Source organism: Lepisosteus oculatus, chromosome 24 (assembly GCF_040954835.1).
Source record: "Lepisosteus oculatus isolate fLepOcu1 chromosome 24, fLepOcu1.hap2, whole genome shotgun sequence".
Taxonomy (NCBI): Eukaryota; Metazoa; Chordata; class Actinopteri; order Semionotiformes; family Lepisosteidae; genus Lepisosteus; species Lepisosteus oculatus.
This window is the reverse complement of record NC_090719.1, coordinates 4,214,827-4,234,724: the sequence shown is the minus strand read 5'-3', so window position 1 is coordinate 4,234,724 and position 19,898 is coordinate 4,214,827. Positions and strand designations below refer to the sequence as shown.

The following is a 19,898-nucleotide window of genomic DNA, read 5'->3' as shown; positions in this document are numbered from 1 at the left end:
ATGTAGGAGAGTTCTGAGTACTAGTAGGTGCATTCCCTGGTCTTGCTCATATAAGGTATCTCTCTCCAGACCTGTTATTTGTGAAAGTACAGGTGTAGTCTGCTGGTTTGTGCTTTCAATATCTGTCTAATGGATTGGGGAACCTTTTATAACTCCAAAACTAATTGTGACCTTAAAAGACAATATTATCTTACCATTGCTGTTTCCTAATCTACCTGCTGCAGTCATTCCATCTTTCTTGAAAGTGGCACATCTCCAGACGTCCGTTTAAGCACCACCCGTTTTAATTGCAGTAAAACATAGACTTCGTGTAGAATTTAGCAGCCTGTAATTTACTACTTGTCAGTGCTTTTTTTTAAAATAAAGCCATTTAAAACACAATGGTTCCAGTCTTCTCAAAGAAAACGTCACTTATGAAGCTCGCTGCTGCTCCTAATTCAGTTTGGTGCTCTGATCTGCACTGTAGATGTGGTCAGAGAAGCATGTACTGATGCAAGCAGTGTTACACCCCCCCACCAAAGGCGCTTTAGTAAAGACACCTGAATACTGAAGTTTAAGAAAAATAGCAAATGAACATATGTGGCTAAACCCTAATGTTTTTATAGTGTAACATTTTTTCCTCAAAAGGGAAACAATATTTTTTCAGTGTAGATTTACGGGCACGATGTGCTTCCAAAAATGTGTGTATATACCAAATACAAGGTCTTTATGTATCGAATGCGCAGGTATATGTACAGTTTAAATTGAAAAACGTGGGGGTGATATTAGATTGAGGCTTAACGTCCGACCCACATGTGCAACAAATTGTCAAAACATCTTTCTTTCATCACAGAAACATTGCCAGACTTCATCCTATGCTATTGTTAATTATTGCTGAAAAGCTGATCCACACCTTTGTCTTCTCCCGAATTGATTACTATAACGTTCTACTCGGGGTTTCTAAATCTGCATTGAACCAACTCCAGTATGTCCAAAATTCGGCAGCCAGAATCCTGACCAAGTCTAGAGCAAGTGATTACTCCTATCCTGGAGTCCATACACTGGCTTCCTGTCAGGTTTCATGTCGATTTCTAAATCCTCATGCTCACCTGTAAGGTTCTGCATGGGTTGGCACCTCAGTATCTGAGCTACTGTCCTACTCCCCACCTCACAACCTTCGCTCTTCTAATTCTGGTCTACAAATCTGTCCCCCAAGCCTGTCTACACGCTATGGGTGACAGGGCCTTCTCCTGTTATGCCCCAAATCTCTAGAGCTCTATCCCCAAGGATATCAGAGAGTCACCTTCTCTAAACTCCTTCAAACCCAGACTCAAAACTTTCTTCTTCTTTAGAAGAGCCTTTACTTAAGTGGTTCCGTTATAGTTCAAGTAGGGGAGCTGCGTCAACATGCGTAGGCAGCAAAGGAACAAGTAAAGGTTTATTCCCTGCTGAAAAGAGCATGAAACGTTGCATTTCCTTTCTTCTCTTTCCAGCATTGAATAAACTTTTACTTGGTTCTGTTTTTATACCCCTTTGCTCCTACCATATTCAGCACCCCCATCTACTGTCTCCTCTCATTGTGTGTTGTCATTGTGTATATGTTGTGTATTTTTGTTGTTGTTCTATAAAGCACATTGAGAAGCCACCTTTAAAGGTGCTCTATGAAACGAAGTTTATTATTATTATTATTATTATTATTATTATTACATGCACATGCATGTTTGCACAGCTGTACTAGACGCGTGCTTCTGTCTATAAGGACGGTATCCTGGTGCCCACCTGGATGTTCTGAAGCGGTCTGAGTTGTACGTGTGCTTCCCCAGGTGTGGCGAGCCTGAGCCAGAGCGCGCTGAGCCGGCCCATGCAGAGGAAGCTGGTGACCCTGGTGAACTGCCAGCTGGTGGAGGAGGAAGGGCGGGTGCGCGCCATGCGGGCGGCCAGGTCCCTGGGCGAGAGGACCGTCACCGAGCTCATCCTGCAGCACCAGAACCCCCAGCAGCTCTCCGCCAACCTGTGGGCGGCGGTCAGGGCGCGGGGGTGCCAGTTCCTGGGGCCCGGTAAGTCCTGCTCTGCTGGGGCAAGAGTGGCTGAAGACCTGGGTTGGGTTGGGGTTGGGAGGGGGCGAGATCAATAGTCGCCCGGTTCAGCCTAATTGTCGACAGGGTTACATGAAACATGCCAAAGACATGCTTTCACATAGTTTGCCTGTTTTTTTCTCTTCTTCATATGGCCATTTTCACTTCAGATTTCACTGTCGGCGTTTTTTTGCTGCTCTACACCGTACGGGACTGGAATGGCAGAGTGGGGTTTAATAAGAAAATGGCATCAAAGAGCCTTGGTGTGCTGTGGAGTTAAATCTAGCTGCGCCCCAATGTTATATTTCTCTTCATCTGTGCTTCATGTGAGATATCCCAGAGAGCACCATCTTGATTGCGTTCCCCATGCTGGTGAAATTGAGTACTGTAGCAGCATTTCCTGTGTTTGTGTCTTGGGAAATTGTTAGAAATAAGGCATTGAACAATCATACTTGGCCTGCCTGTGCCATTCCTGCTAGATTGACTAGGATCATAGCATTTGACGGGTTGTTAGGTTTTTTTTTTTAACCAAATGCAGCCAGCCAGCTTGCCGATAGTTTCAACTCACTTTCTCTTTTAGGTCCCTTTCCTGGCAGATTTTGTCATTGTGATCTGTATATGTATTTTGTGTCTTTTTCGTTTTCTATAACTGATATCGCACGAGTGTTCCAAATACATAGCCGAAGGGTTTGTTTGCATGGCCTCCTCTCTGTGCGCCTGTTTGGGGAGGATTGGATTTGCCGAGCAACTGAAGGCGATTTTACTCTCTCTGTCCTTTGCACTGCAGCGAAAGGTTGCCTGTCTCCAACCGAGTGCTAAACATCAAGGCCTTGGAATTGGCCAGTGGCTGATGTTACCTTGGATGTGATTACAGTGTTCTAGTGCATACAAATTGGCATGCTGTTGTGTTGCTTCACTGTGCTGGCCCGTAGCAATGCAATTGTCGTCTTGAAACCCACACAATAAACAAGTTGCACGTAACCTGGTCGAAAGCTCCAGCTTTACCTGTTATAATGAACTTTTCTATTGGCGTGCAGGATTGGATTGTCATGGTTGGCAGTATTTACAAATCAATAGAGAGAGCATTCCTGGGCCCGTAATCACCTAGCAGTGGTGGGGCCATGCCTGCCTGTCATTGATGGTGCACTCTGCATACAGATGACGCGAAGCTGTTGTGTTTTGCTCGTGTCCGATGATGAGCACTCATAGGGCAGATTCTGAGTGGGAGGGAATTGTTTCTCCACACCTGATTTGACTTGATTTCTAAAATCTGAGGACACGCATAAAACAGCTTCTAGCGGCCCTGTCTTACTTTAAAAAGCATTGAGGACTTGAGCTGAATCGCCTATATATTTGGAGCTTCCTTGCTTCTGATTTTGTGCTGGGAAGGCCTCTCCTAGATGTTTAAAGTGGGGACAGTTCTCCCAGTCACCCCCCTCCTGTTCACACTGCACTGGCTTGACTGCAGGGAGTAGTGATGTTGCTGTTTGGTGTTTTTAGCAATGCAGGAAGATGCCCTGAAGCTGGTCCTTCTGGCCCTGGAAGATGGTTCTGCTCTGTCTCGGAAAGTGTTGGTCCTCTTTGTTGTGCAGAAACTAGAAGCTCGGTTCCCTCAGGCTTCCAAAACCAGCATCGGCCATGTCGTCCAGCTTCTGTATCGGGCGTCTTGCTTTAAGGTAATGTATCCATTTCCAGTTGCCTGTATTGCCTCGCTCGCACTTGAATTGCGGGACGTAATCACGAATTCTGTTAAACGCTGAAATGTATACCAACGAATGGCCACTGAGCCATTTTCTGAAGTTATGAAGTTTTGGCCAGCAGCAATCTCAGCCTGCAACTCTCATCTGGCAGCCCACTGAAGCTCAGCAGATGTGAGCCTGGCCAGTACCTGGATGGGAGACCCCCCTGGGAAAAACTAAGGTTGCTGCTGGAAGAGGTGTTAGTGGGACCAGTAGGGGGTGCTCACCCTGTGGTCTGTATGGGTCCTAATGCCCCAGTATAGTGACGGGGACACTATACTGTATAAAGGCGCCTTCCTTCGAATGAGACATAAAACCGAGGTCCTGACTCTCTGTGGTCATTAAAAATCCCAGGACGTTTCTCAAAAAGAGCAGCGGAGTTACCCGGGCGTCCTGGCCAAATTTCCCATTTACCAATCATGGCCTCCTAATAATCCCCATCTCTGAACTGGCTTCTCCTCCCCACTGAGAGCTGGTGTGTGGGGAGCGGACTGGCGCACTCTGGCTGCCGTCACATCATCCAGGTGGGACTGCACACTGGTGGTGGTAGTGGGATTCCCCATTACCTGTAAAGTGATTTGAGTGAAGTGTCCAGAAAAGTGCTATATAAGTGTAAGCAATTATTATTATTGAAGTTCTTTAAAGACATTGATGCAGTCAGTACTTTAGATCGTAATGCAAAATGTGAATATGAAAAAATAATTTTTATCAAGTCATGAGTTGTGGTCAAGTTTGACTGCATTCCTGATCAGAAGAGAAGTTTGGTTTCTGCCTTGCATCTGCACAAGACATTTCCCCAAGCGGTTGTTTTTTTCATGACGTTCTTCATGACAGAGATGCTCTTACAAGATATTGCCTTCATCCTTTTCACTTAATCAGTAATTCAACAGAAAGGCACATCTGCCTCTGCTGTCCAGACTTGATACATTTGTCCGTCTCAGCTTGCTTAAATTGAAACGCAGATTCTTCTCAGTCTAAACTCAGCTCTGCTGTGGCACCATTATGTAAGCTGCAGCTTTTGCTGAAGGGCTTGAGATGTGGGCTGTTTGATGCAGGAACACATGGCTGAAAGTGCAGCAATTATTTCAGGTCTGGCAGAACTTGCATATGAAAACTAAAGGAAGCGATCTGATAAATTCCCCTCCCCCCAAAATAAAATAACGTACTTCAGTCTTAATTGCAATTTGTTCTGGCTTGTTGCGGCATCACTGGCATCATAGGAATGTGAACCGTGCCCTGACAGTGATTCTGTGCGCTATATTTGAACAGCTGCGAACAAAGTCACAGTTGTTGTCTAGTGCTCTGTTTTTTTTTTATGAGCTTCAGAAGTATTTCCTGTAGTAGGTTACAGTGCTCAGGGTTGTTCCATCCAATTACGTGCAGCAGTTTAACGTCACATTCCTATGGGGACTGAACAGATTTAATATGCTCACCATCAGACTTCATCCTTCCTTTTTAGTTCGGGATGCTGGCTGCTTCATTTTGGCTTGTCAGAGAATCTGCTTTAAGAACGACCTGACGTGCAGCTTTGTGTGAATTGTCTGCCTTCCTTATTTTCCCCATGATGATAGAACTTGTTTTTTTCAGTGGAAATATTGGGAAATGTCCTACTTTAGTTTTCTGTATCCTGAGCAGCAAGAGAAATATGGTCAAAATATTTCTGCCTTTGGAACTTTGACCAAAATACAATTCACAGTTGTATGAATCAGGTTTTTGCCTTTCCTAAAGGTCTGTTACTATTATTTCATGTATCCCTGCTTTAACAGAGTAGGTACAGTGCATATCAAGTTTCAACATAACTATCTAAATATATAAATATTTAAAGGTAGAACCTGTTTCCCTTGTTGCACTATAAATATCCGGTTTGCAGGCAAACCTGTTTTCTTGGTATCCGTATTACTTGATTTGTGTTTCCCAACTTAATAATAACATCACTTTATTAACCCTGTACAATTTCTTGCATTAGGAATTTGTCTTTCTGCAGACCCCAGCTTGCTCTCCATGAGACACACAGACAGGGAGAGAAGCTGGGGGTCAGAGCACTGGGTCAGCTATTGTACAGCGCCCCTGGAGCAGTTGGGGTTAAGGGCCTTGCTCAGGGGCCCAACGGAGTGGGACTCCTCTGCCGGCTGCGGGATTTGAACCTTGCTATGTGATCTCAGGCATCCACGTTCATTTTTACAAGAACCGAACTTCCGAAATATTGACATTTCCGCAGATGAGAGGACGGCCCCGTTTGTCTAGTAACCTGCGCTTGAATAATAGTGGAACTCACTTCCCTTTGAGTTACCATTTCATGACATGTAATGAGGCAAGCCTCAGGCCTTATTCATCGGGACAGGAACACTGAGCAGTGCAGCGCAGTACAGGAAGAAAGAGCCCAGTGGCAAGACAATAACCTGCTGCTTTTGGAAGACTTAAGGCTTATTGTCCCATCAGGTCACCAAGAGAGATGAAGACTCTTCCCTGATGCAGCTGAAAGAAGAGTTCCGCACCTACGAGGCCTTGCGCAGGGAACACGATGCGCAGATTGTTCACATCGCCATGGAAGCAGGCCTTCGTATTTCTCCCGAGCAGTGGTCTTCCCTCTTGTATGGGGATTTGGCACACAAATCTCACATGCAGTCTATTATTGATAAGGTAAATAAATGTCCGTCACTTTAAGGGCGGATGTGCTTGTGGTTTATCTTTTTTATGCCTTGTTCTCTGCTGCAACATGAAATATTTTTGGCAAAGGATCTTTTAGCTATACAGATTCTGATGTGATTATTGATGTTGAAGGCAGTACAAGCTGTTTTTGTTTTTAAAGTGATTCATTTAAAATTGTAGCATAATTGACATAATTAGCTGTTGTGTTAGCCATGGATAATCTGTTATTAAAGAGAATCCACAAGCTTGACAAATTTCTGTTACGGATTTGTTTTTAAATTAAAAAAACAAAACATGCAAAAACATGATAAAACTACATCAGAATGACATTTTTAGTTATTTACCACTTTAATGGAATGATAGAAAACTCAATACAGTATCTCTAATACTGTTTAGGGGTGTAAGGGAACCTATAACATTCTTAAGTTACAATTACAAAGAACCACACAAGAATTGAACTTCAGTCATCTATTTCATCAACTGCAAGGATGCACAAGCAAAACAAATGATTGGGTATACAAGGCTTGTCTGTTAGGATAACCTGAACCTGAGCCATTACACACAAAGAATTAACACTTCAAAAACTTCAAAAACTTTTGAGAAGAAACTTTAAACTGTAAGGTGCTTTTATTTGTATTTCCATGAAGCTCCAGTCCCCAGAATCCTTTGCAAAGAGTGTTCAAGAGCTGACGATAGTTCTGCAGCGAACAGGAGACCCAGCAAACCTGAACTGTTTGAGGCCACACCTGGAACTTCTAGCAAATATCGACCACAATCCAGGTAACTGATGTTATGTTATGACTGGTAATTGAGGACACCAGTTAAGGTGTTCTGAATTGCAATTGCAAAAAAGGCTTCCAAAACGAATTAATTTACATATTCAGATGACCATGTACCTAAATGTAACAATCATAAGACCATCCAGGCCACAGGAAGTCAGTTAATAGGCACAGCCGATTGTCTTTGGTCATCACAACCTGGGCTCACTTTCATCAGAGGTCCTGCTGGCTGTTTCATGTCCTTCGTCTGTGTGGTTTGATCTGTAGATGCTGCACCCCCTACCTGGGATCAGCTAGAAAACGTGATGCTAGCTGTGAAGATCGTGGTGCACGGACTGGTGGACTTCATCCAGAACTTCAGTAAAAAAGGGCACGAAACGCCACAGGTATGAAGCCTCTTGTTAACAGCTGCCCTCTTGCTAATTTTGCTAACAGTATATGCTGGAATTACACCAATGCTTCATTTTCTTTTTCTTAATCACGTTGCAGTATGATTGTTATGCTGTGTAACTTAATTGAAGTTACAGGAAAGTTGTGAAGATTTAGTAACCCAATTGCCTGGGAATTTGTCCAGTGTTGTGTAGAAAGTGTTTGTCATTTACATTTCTTTTGAAGGGTGTATGAGAAAGAAGGCAGATTGGAAATGCTTTACTTAGATATGCACAATTTCGGAAGAAAAGGGCTTAATTTCAACAAGTCTTACGGGTTTTGTTAGATTTCCAGCACTGAAGACATTGGTGTTAAATAGATCAATTAGGCCATTAAGAGCTCAGGTTAAATGAAAGTCATATTCTGCTTTTTTATTCCAACTGATCTGTGAGTAACTTAATTGGCCAATTAGGAGTAACAGGCATGGATCTCTACTTACAACCACTTTTTAAAGCTGCTTATTAAAACTACAGGAAGTGGCTCTCTAAGTGCAGGATTGGATACCCTCTGTCCTAATTGTACCATTCACTTACATTTTTGGTATCTTCAGAACATTTCCTTGTCTAATTTATATTTCATTAAATTTCAAGCCACAGCCAAACAGCAAATATAAAACCAGTATGTGTCGGGACTTAAGACAACAGGGAGGCTGCCCACGGGGATCCAACTGTACATTCGCTCATTCACAGGAGGAGCTTGAAAAGTGGGTATAACGTTTCCCAGCCGCGCCATCTGTGGTTATCACTGCACGTCGATATATTCACATCTTAGACTTGACAAAATAAGCTCTAGAAATTCCTTCTGTTGCGGTTTTTGCAAATGCAAAATGACCATTGAAATGTCTGAATCGGCCTGTCGCGCCTGAAAAAATAATACGCATTTGTCATGTCAGTAGCGAAATACAAATGCCGCATACCACGAAATCTCAGTGACCCTGTATCATCTGCTGCAGCGTCTCCTGTAAATCTATTCAAGCAAAGGCACGTTTTGTTTTCATTTGGACTCTTTGACGTGGTTCGCCTCTCCTTTGGGACCGTCGGGCCTGATTCACCCCTTGTCCTCCAGATACCGCATGAGGAATAAGAAGATCAGTGGCACTGTGAGACCGTACCCCCTGCCTCAGACTGTGCTCGGCAAGACGGCGGGCAGCACCGCGGGCTCAGGGCTGGCGGAGGGCATGGAGAAAGGGGCCCCCAGCAGCGCGGTCTTGAGCCTGGCAGACAGCACGGCCCCCAAGCTCATTCCCCGGGGGGGTGACGCCTGCCTGGAAGATCTGAAGAAACTGGCCAGGAGCGGATCCAGCAGCTTGGGTGCCCTCTCCACCTCGCCCACCGAACCGTACGTCTCGCAGATAAACTGCGTTTGTGCCTGCCTGACGTTGGCACTGGAAAACTCCTGGACAGATCAGATAGGCTCCCCCCCCCCCCCCATCTCGGCCATTCACATCAAGCTTTTAAAAATGCTTTGCTTCTTATCTAAGGCGTTATGATTTGATTAACAGTTCCTGAGCATCCAGAACAGTCGTTTATGCTGTTATTCTGATAACAGTCAATTTATTAATGAAAGTAATTTCTATAACAGTAATGTAGTGTCAGGAATTTATTAAACGAAACGTCCAGGACTCTCGGAGAGCCCTAACATGCAACACTCTTTGATGGAAGGATATTAGGGCAAACGAGCTCGTTCTTTGCTCGTGTGCTGAATCTCGGTGCATACTTTTACGAGTTCATGGGCAGGTGTGAATTAAATTGTGGTGGGATTCCCCTGCGTCTTTTAAAGTTTTAACTGCGCTGGCTTTTCCCGTTGCAGGAAAACGGGTTCCCCCCCCAAGACGCCCGTCAACCACGTCTCAGCTACCTCAGCTATTCCTCCCAGTGCCGGAGCTGATAGCAGTTCAGTACATTCTAAGCCTGGACAGTTTGTTCCAAGAGTTTCCCTTTACCCTTCCCAGCAAGCGGACGTTTATTACCAGGACCACAGGACACCTTACGACGTTGCGTCATACCAACAAAGCAGTAAGTGAGGCCGAAAATCCCAGTTTGACATTCCTTAGAATGCTGACCATAAGAAAATCAAGTAGTTCATCTAGAAGTATTTTACTACACGCTTATACAATATGACGTTTGAAAAGAAACACTAGAATGTGGTATCAATATTTGTATCTTTCTCTCACCCTGTACTGCCAACAACCAGGGCACAGGTAATGAACAAAAGATAACAGGAAACGTGCTTTGAGTTGGATCTGTTTGGCAAACTACGGAGTCTTGACTTTAAATGTTAATAATAGTAATCAGAACCTTTAAAGATTTACTAACAGTGTCGCCCGGTGCTACGATGACATCCATTATGAATTTGTAGCCCAGACGTGTTTTTACTTGGCAAGATAAGATGATGAAAGTTGTGGCTGAATGTAGTAGATGTAGACAAGGATTACAACTTGGACATAAGTAGTTTATTTGACAGAGGAAGAGATGGCTAAAATCAGACAGTGCTGTGCGTGCCCTCTGCTTTGGTCTATAATGAGGAAAAGCACACAGTCAGACACAACAATTGCACCTTCATGACAAGGCATGCTAGGAATCTGTTTGGTATAGAATGCAGAATGTGCCCTTTTTAGTATTCATTATTACAGACTTTTTTTGTTGTTTTTTTTAGAAGCTGTAAAAAGCATTTCTGAACATTGAGGGGGTTTTATATTTTAATTTTCCTGTACGCACTGCAGTCACTTTTGCATGATCGCTTTTGAACTAAAAATCCTGTAGTCAGTCGCCAGCCCCTCCCGAGTTCTCTGCAGTATGAGATCAGGGCGTACATTTGCTGCTGTCAATATGCCGACTAATTAGAGGGACAGTCTGCCTGCGGTACCTTTAATCTCCATGAAGCCAAGCTAGAACTGGAAGTACCGTTCGCGCTGTTTTAAATATCAGAATGATCTCTATTGCCTGGTCACAATAGGTCTGTAGCAGGTTGAAAACTGTATATTTATAAACAATGATGGAGTTTATTTGGGGGCTAAAGATGTTCATATAACCCATCTTGCAAGGAACAGGCATGCGTATGTCCACTGAAACCACACACATTTTTAAAACCTTATATTTTGTCTAATTCTGAGGGCTGGTAGGTGAGTTTGGGGAACGAGACAGGTTGTGCTGTGGTCACGACAGTATATTTTAAAACAGTGTCTGCATTCATTTCCAATTGTGCCACAAAGGAATAGGATCGTTTCCCTCCAAGCAATTCACAACGCCAGGAGAAGCTTAAAAGTTCTTGGGGGTTTTACCGCGCAGAGCAGGATTCCCGTTTTGAGACTCCTCTTGTCTCCCTTCCTTCCTTTCCCAGACAACTACTACACTCCCCCCCCTGCCAGCTTACAGCCGGGGCAGTGTGGCACGCGCTATGTCCGTTCCAGCAACGTGCCTGAGGGCTCCCTGCCTCCCCCGTCCGTGCCCTACCCGGACCAGTACTCGTCCTTCCCCGGCCGGGAGCGCGTCGGCTCCTCGGCCTACCCCCCGCCGCCGCCGCCGCCGCTGCCCCCGCCGCCCCCCCAGCAGTACGGCCCCGTGCCCCCAGTGCACTCTGGGATGTACGCCCCAGTGTACGACAGCCGGCGCATGTGGAGGCCGCAGATGTACCACCGGGATGACGTGCGAAGCAACTCTTTGCCTCCCATGGATGTCATGCATTCGTCCGTCTATCAGCCTCCGCTGCGAGAGAGGTACAATTCCCTGGATGGCTACTATTCTGTGCCCAGCGAGCAGAGAGCAGCACCACTGCAGAGGGTAAGTGGGGGTTAATGTTCTGGCAGCAGTATCATTCATAGGAAGGCACTGTTGGAACCAGCTTGCGTGAACAGGACCCAGGTTTCAGTCCCAGAAAACCAATGTGTTCCATAGCCCCCCCCCCCCCACAGAGAGAATGTCAGCCATTAGCCAGCAGCCATATCACCCTGCATCTCACGAATGGAAACTCAATGAAGCGAAGCAGGTATGAGCCTGGTCAGTACCTGGATGGGAGACCTCCTGGGAAAATCTAAGATTGCTGCTGGAAGAGGTGTTAGTGGGGCCAGCAGGGGGCGCTCACCCTGCGGTCCACGTGGGTCCTAATGCCCCAGTGTATGGTGACGGGTACACTATACTGTAAACAGGCGCCGTCCTTCGGATGAGACATAAAACCGAGGTCCTGACTCTGTGGTCATTAAAAATCCCCATTTGGGCAAAGTTCCCATTGGCCCTTACCAACTAATCTCCTCCCCACTGAGAGCTGATGTGTGGTGAGCGTTCTGGCGCACTATGGCTGCCGTCGCATCATCCAGGTGGGGCTGCACATTGGTGGTGTTGGAGGGGCGTACCCATTACCTGTAAAGCGCTTTGAGTGGAGTGTCCAGAAAAGTGCTATATAAGTGTAAGCAGTTATTATTATTATTATTATTATTATTATTATTATTATTATTAGTTAATCCGTGCGGTCCAGCTGTGTGTTGGGTCATGTCCTCCTTGATGTAGATTGTATGGCTGTAGTATGCCAGTTTTCTTAATTACAGTGGGTTCGTGAGTTTGAAATACGGGTTTTTTTTTTAATTACGTCATCTACCCTTAAGTATATCTTTGTTTAAATTACGTAGCGCGAGTCAAAATGACACGCACTGCATAGTTACGCTGTTGGCCACCTGACGCTCATGACGCAGGTGTCGTGTTGGCGCATCAGGAATGCTGGTACACAGTGATGCTGTGGTTGAGAATTGTTTTCTCTCCCTCTCTCTCAAATTCCCTTTACAGCAAACATAACTGATGTTTACTAATATTGTACGTATTTGTATGTGTACATGTATAAAATAAAAAAATGTACACAGACATGTAACAAGTTGATGTATTTAGTCTATGGCACGTCCCATCATTCGTGTCTATAGGGTGTAAGTAGGGTCAAACGTACGCACGCGGAACGCAACTATAGCATTTACCATTATTTTAAATAAGAAAAATGTTTAAATTACGCGAGATTTACAATATGTGTTCATTCAGTGAGAAAATTCTACAGCTGCAGTGTCATTAAACAGTGGAATTCCAGCAGGAATTCATGAAAGAGTACTGTCATGAACAAAACACTGTGGAACTGAAAAAAAAGTGTACTGTAAATATATAAAATAGTTTATTTTTCAAATGCACTTCCTAAGCTTCTTATCTGTCCTCAACAGGCACGTCTCTCAGACCGACTTTTTCCCGTGCGATTTTAGAGAATCCCTTAACCCCCGCCCCATACTTGTTTTCACAAAGGTGTTGCTTGTTGTGCTGCAGGACTCATACAGCCGAATGCAGGTCGGCTACGAGGAGCTGTTCAGAAGGAAGCCGGAGCAGTGGGCTCACTACCACAGCCAGAAGCCCCCTCCGCTGGTGTCCCCTGCCCTGCCGCCCGCCACGCAGTCCCCCTCCCCCTCCTCCCCTCTCTTCACCGTCGATTTCAGCACTGAGGTAGGCCTGCGGGGGTTCTGGGGGGGTCCTCGCTTGTGGGCTTGTGGGGGACCAGGGTGTTTGAGTGTGTGTGCGCACCTGCTGCTGCTCCTGGTGACTCATCAAATCCGATCCCGAGCCGGTAAACCTGTTCCCATAGTAGTTCAGGTGGGCTGCTGCGTCAGCATGCGTAGGCTGCATAGGAACAAGTAATAGGTTTCTTCCACGCTGAAAGAAAACACAGCGTTTCGGCCGTGGAGCCTTCTTCAGGTAGAAACGTTGTGTTTTTCTTTCTTCTTTTTTTCAACCTGTTCCCATGCCTCACTGGCCGTTTCAGCTTCCCCAGCGCGAGGCTCTTTGAGGAAAGTTCCCCAGCTGGCATTTCCAGTGCTGGCCAAAGCTGTCTTTGCAAAAATCCTGACTTCATAAGTCCGCGCTTAAAAAGTGGGGAAAAAAATGTTCAGCTTGATTTTGAAGCTCCTTTGAAACTCTTTCAACAGCTGCAATTACAAACACGAAGCGACACTAAGAACAGACCTCAAAGAGCCTGGTTACATCTATGCACAGTGTACTTTACAGTAAACTCGTGTTTGACGTGGCAGTTAGGTTTAGCTTGTATGCCAAAAATCGCCCCCCTTAGACCTTTGTATTGAAGTAAAATCAATTTGAAGTATATTAGTATGTGTATTTTTGTTTTTAAAGAATTATGAAAACCGTAATACAGCAAATACAGTACTGTACGGTATGCAAAACATGTCAAATAAAATGTAATGATAAAATGCAGGGAACACAGCAGATGCACAGCTGTCATGAATGCCCTTCTCTCTGTCCCTAATTGCACAAATCTAAGATTCATTCTTGCCATATATATGTGCCAAACTGATCACCGTCGTTCCAACCCTTGTTCAAAATCTAAAAAAAAAATGGAATGCCAAATCAGGCACTTGTCTTTATTCGCCTTTCCCCTTTGTACTTGTTTTTGGCCTACGAGCCGTATTAAAGGTGATGCCGCACGATAGAGAAAGCACTGACGTGCTATAGGCTCCGGAGCTACTTCCCCATGCCTAGCTCAGGTGCGTGTTGGGCCAGATTTGAATTTGCCGAGATTTGAATTTCCAGTATTATTTGATTTTTTTCATGTATTGTTTCATAGCCGACCGGCCGCAAAGACACGGATTTGCATAAAAATATTTTGCATAAAACACAAGTGCAGTGTATATTGAATAATTCACCTCTTTAAAGGTCAAAGAATTTGAATGTCATACCTTTTAGGTATGAATAACAGTATGTGTGGAGGAAATATGAAGTTGCTTGAAAAATCCCATGTCCACCCCTTATCATGAATCAGCGTGCTTTACTTGTGTCAGGGTTTTTTATGACAGTCGTCTGAAATCTAACCTATGATTCATATGTAAAAAAAATATTTAATAAGATTTAGAGCCTGTTACCATACTGCTCTGTAATAACTGCTGTGCATGTACAGTGTACTTGGCGACAATGTGAATCGTGTACATAACCTGTTTGTAAACCTTCAGTCACTCCCTCGCTTTCATTCACTTTATTTATAACATAATATCTATCCTTCATATTTTTTTTTTCCCAAAGGGACATTATTCTCCTAGTTTCTCCTGCCCATTCGGTTTGAGGTTTTTTTTTTCTTCCATTTTCAGCTACATAATAACCTTGCTGAAAATCAATCTTCCAGTTTTGTTTGGGCTCAAAACATATTGTTCTGGTCTTTGAGCAAATCTTGTATCGTGTGCTGGATTTTGCCATTCTTCTTGCAATAATAAAAACATGAGATGGCTGTCTCTCGTTTGTGACCTAGCCTTTTGATCACACTAAATTCAGAAGACCTGTTAGCAAGTCCAGTGTTTCTTTGCATTTCTCGTTGTAGTTATGTGGTGTTCAATTTAAGCTAATTTCTCTTAAGGGTATTTTTCCAATGCATTTTAAGCTGTGACAGTTGCTGGGCAACAGATCTTCTTGGCAGTGCTGAGAGCTCAGATTGGTGTTGCTGTTTTCGAAAAAGAAAAGGCCAAAATAGCTGGAACATGGCACATCGTCCTACAGATCTGAATCGTTTAGTGTTTCTGGCGCTGTCCTCCAGTACTGGTGTCCACAGTGGAAAACCCGAACTTGTGGAAAAGAGCAGGGGATAAGAACACATGTGGGCCAACAGGTTCCAAAACTGTGTAAGAAAAAAGGCAGGGAAGACGTTAAGATGAAATGCACTAAGTAGTTTCTTCCTTCTCTCAAGTTTTCAGACAATTCAGGCGATTATGTGAGTTCCAAGTACAAGGGTGAAGATCCTCCTTCCCACTACTCTCCCTGGTCCTGTGGCACCATCAGCACTTGCATTAATGTGATTGACTCTGAACCAAAGGATGTAATGGCCAATTCCAGTGTGGAATTAATGGTAAGTCTGTCCTGGATACTTTACATGGAGCAGTGTGGGGTTCACAAAGATCTCCGATGTTTAACTGTCTAAAGTCATCACTGTAAATAAAAAAAAATTGCTCTTGATTGACTTGCCTGGTAAAATATTAAAAAATAAAGTTGTATAGTTAGCAGTAACAGTCTGTTGGGATGAATGCTATTCCCTTCTCTGTAGTCTGTTATGCTGATCCTCACAATTGGATTCACTTTAGTGATGTGTAACACTTAACTCTTTTCTTTAACTCCCTTCTGCAGAAATCGGTGAACTCGTGTCCTCCTAAATGAAAAAGACCCAAACTTGTGTTGTAATACTGCTTTGCGTTACAAAATCAGGATTTGTTTTACATAAACTAGTCTGCTTTGTATGCGTTTGAAAGGCGATACATTTGTTTGCTTTTGGTGCTCCCTTATCTACAGGATTAGACTGACCTGTTATTCACTTGATCTTTGCAGGAGAATCAAATAGAACATGTACAGTAGCATAAGCATCTAGAATTTCTCCAAAAAAGGGCAGTACTGTGTAATACACGGGGGGAAACTGTCATCATGTCATATCATTGTACAATGAATAATTCGTACAGTGGTGTTACAGAATTACCAAAAATATGGTAGCATCTGATTTAGTGCAATTATGCCGTTCATGAAAATTTCTCGATTTTTATGCAAACAGGGAAAAAAAGTCTCTGGACCATGTTCTCTAAGGCCATGCTTATATAGTTAACTGCTTTGTCTTTTCCCGCCCTTTTATCCTGCTTTTTAATACCTTATAGCAGGAATCCAGGCCACTCCTATCCCCTATGAGCTGAATACATCAAAGTGCCACAACAACAAAGTGTCCAACATGTAAAAAAAAAGATGTACTTTGTGACATTCCACAGGATCACGACAGTCTTAGCATAAAAAGGCGAATGCACCTGTTTGAGCCTCACAGAAGACTGAAGGACGAGGATCCTATTATCCCATTTGGAGAAGGCCCCATAATCTCCAAGTGGGGTGCAATTTCCAGGTCTTCCCGGACTGGCTACCACACCACTGACCCCATCCAGGCCACTGCTTCCCAAGGAAGTACCACTAAGCCTATCAATTTCCGAGGTGAGTAGAAAACTATGTTAGTGTAAAGCTCATGAAGTAATCTAGTGTATTTCCCACTGTTTTCTGTCCTGCAAATGTTGTGCCTGTAAAGTTATACCAAGCAGTGAATAAAAGCCGTGTGAAAACAGTGTAGTCATTTTAATTATGAGGCTACAAAGGGAAATGGTAATTTTAAGTATCAGGGGACAAGCTAATGAAGATGATTAAAGGTAGTTTATTTCTAATGTGATTTTAATTTTATTAACTTGTCTGCTATCAATATACTCCTTTAGATTTGCCATTTGAATTTGGTGTATATAAGAGAATATAGAATAAGTACAGTAATCCCTTGCTATAAGTAAATTTACCTTGCGTGGTTTTGAGTATCCACAAGTGAAAGAAGCACCTCTGAGCTGCAATGTGTGCTGGCTCTGGGTGTGTCTGCAATTTTTCTCACATTCTCAAAGTTTTCTAAGCACATTAGTGTACATTATTGCATTGGACTAAATAAATGCAATAGGATAACTTAGTTAAATAATAAATTCAAATGGCTTTAAAGCAATCTAGATCCACGATGAGCTTGAAGTGCTTAATTTGGTGTGAGGACTAAATAATAGTGCTGTTGGTCAGTTGTCTGGTGTAGAAGAATTTATCATTTGTACAATGAAAAGTGAGGAAGTTTAGAAGTGGAACAGAGACGCTTAAGGGCACGTGACTCAATGTACATGAGCATTATCATAACAATTATGCCAGGAGCTCTTTTAAAACTATACAATACTATTTCTCCAAAATATATTTAGATTTTATTTACTCTGATGTTATTGTTTTACTTTATTATAGGATTTTAATAAGTTGAATACTGTTTTTAGTTCCCTAATCCAGTTCTTCCCACAAGATCTTAAGTTTACCAACCATGTCTTTACCTGCTGCAAGGGTTTTCAGGAACGTAACTTTTGAAGGTGGCAAGGGATCACTGTGTATTTAAGAAAATAGGAGAATGGAGATGTCAGTTTAAAATAAACATGGGAGAACCTTACAGCTAAGATGTACGAAATGTCTGTTTACACGAAGCAGAAGATCTGATGTACATTTCCTAACAGTAAGAGAAGCAGGTTTCACTATTTCACAGTGTAGAATACTGGCTAAACAGACCTCAAAGAAACTCCTCACAGATCATTCATTATCTGTATTTACCGTACATTTCACAGGGTCATTGTTATATAACTCTAAATGAAAAGCATCTTTACTGTATTTAGAAATTAATGTAATTTTTGCAATAAACATTTTATACTTGCAGGTTCAGTTGGACAGACATTTTTTCATTCTTATAAAAAAAAGGTTTTCAATTGCATTTTTACACAAGATGCAAACTGAACACTTACTGTAGACTAAACTCAGAATCCTCTTTGCTTGCAGCAGGGCTGAAGTGTGAATATACACTTCACTTTTAGGTTTACTGATATCTGCTTTTCATTTTTGTTGAACATTACATTGTCAGGTGGCAGATTTTCCTGTGCCTGCTCATAAAGGGCTACAGTTTCTGAATGTATTTTGCGTTCCATTTCAGTCAAGTCTATTTCAAGTCACATTGCAAGTATACATAGTGCTGAAAGTGAATTTCCTTTCCTCTCTAGACTACGGTCCTTACATTAACCACAGTGATTCTAGATGGAGCTCATGTGGGTCAGACTCCTCAAACCATTCCAGTTTTCTGGAAAGGTATAGTGCGAGATCTTTTGTTTTTTAAAAATGTAATCGTTGTTAAATATGGATTATGGAGCCGAGCTTTGATGCATTGTTTCAGACGTAGTACTGCAACATTCCAACTGTTTAAACAGCATTTGCCTGCTTTACAACATATTCTTAAAATAAGACCTTCCTTAGTACGTTATTATGTGATTCTGTCAATTACACCTCTAATTTGCATGTTTTCATTATGCCACACAATGCCAGCCTTTGGTAGCCTGTTCTGTAGACTTTCACAACTCGCTGGCTTTGTTCACCCATTCTGATACCAAATTCAGATCGTCTTACTTCTTTCTTAAGAAGCTTCTCATGCTTTCAACAGCCATGCTAGGCTTAAGCCCTTGTCTGTCGGTTATGCATATATAAATGCTTCTTGTAAGAAAAAGTCCGATGTTTTAACGTCTGTAACTCTACCGTCGTGCCTTTGCAGTGATCAGCTGGGAGTCTCAGATCTGAAAGCCCAGCGGAAGTCTTCCACCACTGGAGATACCTTAAGCACAGACCTGCAGCAGGTGAGAACGTGACATTTTTGCCATGTGTTCTTTCACAGAGAAATCAGTGGTCCCCCCCGACACTGTCTGGTAGCTATGACCTGTGTGTCAACATAAACGCGTTTTATAAGTAGCCTCTTCAAACTCTGCATTTCCCATTTTGTATCTATAGTTTCTTTTGGAAAAAGACCTGAGTGCTGCTTCCGTTGCAGATCTCCAAGGACAGAAAAATGAAAGCTTCTCTTGTTTTGTAGAAATGTGAAGCATTTTGCTTTGGAACGGTGTAAATTGTCCCTGAGGAGTGTGGATTTAAAGAACAGTCAATGTCAAAGGAACTTAATGGCACTGTTTAGTATAATGGCTGAAGATGTAGTTAATGCCGTGTGGAAAGACTGTAAAGACATGGCTTGCTGTGAGCCATGACGATCCTGTGATCGTGAGAGCTGTTTAAATGTTATGTTTCCCGAGATGCAGCCAGCGAGAACCGACCTTTGTTTTTCAATTGTGACAAAAAAAAAGTGACGTATTGGCCATCCTTTCCCTCTCCCCTGTTTGACAGGCTGATTTTGCTGAAGACCTGGTGGACGACGAGCCAGAGAGAGACATTGAACTTGAACTTTCTGCTCTAGATGCCGACGAAGCAGACGTCCAGGATGACAAACTAGAGGTTAGCCCAATCTGTTGCACTGCCAGCATTCTAATCTTTGTGCTCATTTTATGTTAATAGGGATGCAAATAAAAGAACTGCCGAGCAGTCCCAGTACCCTGTCAGGTTTTTCTAAAACCTTCTTTTTTTTCTTTGCGCATCTCAAACAGAATTCTGCATATTTCATTATAAGAGCAGGATATCTGTTGCTCCTAATTGCACTCTTATCAAATCTATTGTTCACATCCTTTATTCTGTTACTCTGTGGAACAAGGAAAATGAAATAGAGTTTGAGGAGATGTGATTCTTCATTTGAGAAAATCTTTTAAACGATTCTTCTAAAAACTGCATGAAAATGCGTTGATGCCAACCTCTCGAATTCAATATTTTAGCAGCCTTTGTCTAGAATTC

At 43.0% G+C, this 19,898-nt stretch overlaps 1 protein-coding gene across 5 annotated transcripts in view; it reads left to right on the top strand.

Moving 5' to 3' along the window:
- The window catches only part of rc3h2 (ring finger and CCCH-type domains 2), a 42,904-nt gene that overhangs the window by 17,827 nt on the left and 5,179 nt on the right, over positions 1 to 19,898 (top strand). For 4 of the 5 annotated variants that reach the window (XM_069183519.1, XM_069183516.1, XM_069183517.1 and 1 more), the window contains exons 4-18: positions 1,803 to 2,036; positions 3,555 to 3,730; positions 6,233 to 6,433; positions 7,090 to 7,222; positions 7,489 to 7,607; positions 8,241 to 8,353; positions 8,716 to 8,988; positions 9,460 to 9,665; positions 10,990 to 11,429; positions 12,942 to 13,115; positions 15,355 to 15,513; positions 16,412 to 16,625; positions 18,239 to 18,323; positions 18,781 to 18,862; positions 19,401 to 19,508. In XM_069183519.1, coding sequence (XP_069039620.1) covers positions 1,803 to 2,036; positions 3,555 to 3,730; positions 6,233 to 6,433; positions 7,090 to 7,222; positions 7,489 to 7,607; positions 8,241 to 8,353; positions 8,716 to 8,988; positions 9,460 to 9,665; positions 10,990 to 11,429; positions 12,942 to 13,115; positions 15,355 to 15,513; positions 16,412 to 16,625; positions 18,239 to 18,323; positions 18,781 to 18,862; positions 19,401 to 19,508 — 2,717 coding nt within the window. Of the gene's footprint in view, positions 1 to 1,802; positions 2,037 to 3,554; positions 3,731 to 6,232; positions 6,434 to 7,089; positions 7,223 to 7,488; positions 7,608 to 8,240; positions 8,354 to 8,715; positions 8,989 to 9,459; positions 9,666 to 10,989; positions 11,430 to 12,941; positions 13,116 to 15,354; positions 15,514 to 16,411; positions 16,626 to 18,238; positions 18,324 to 18,780; positions 18,863 to 19,400; positions 19,509 to 19,898 lie in introns of those variants that run through there. The other variant, XR_011183529.1, reaches the window with a different exon arrangement.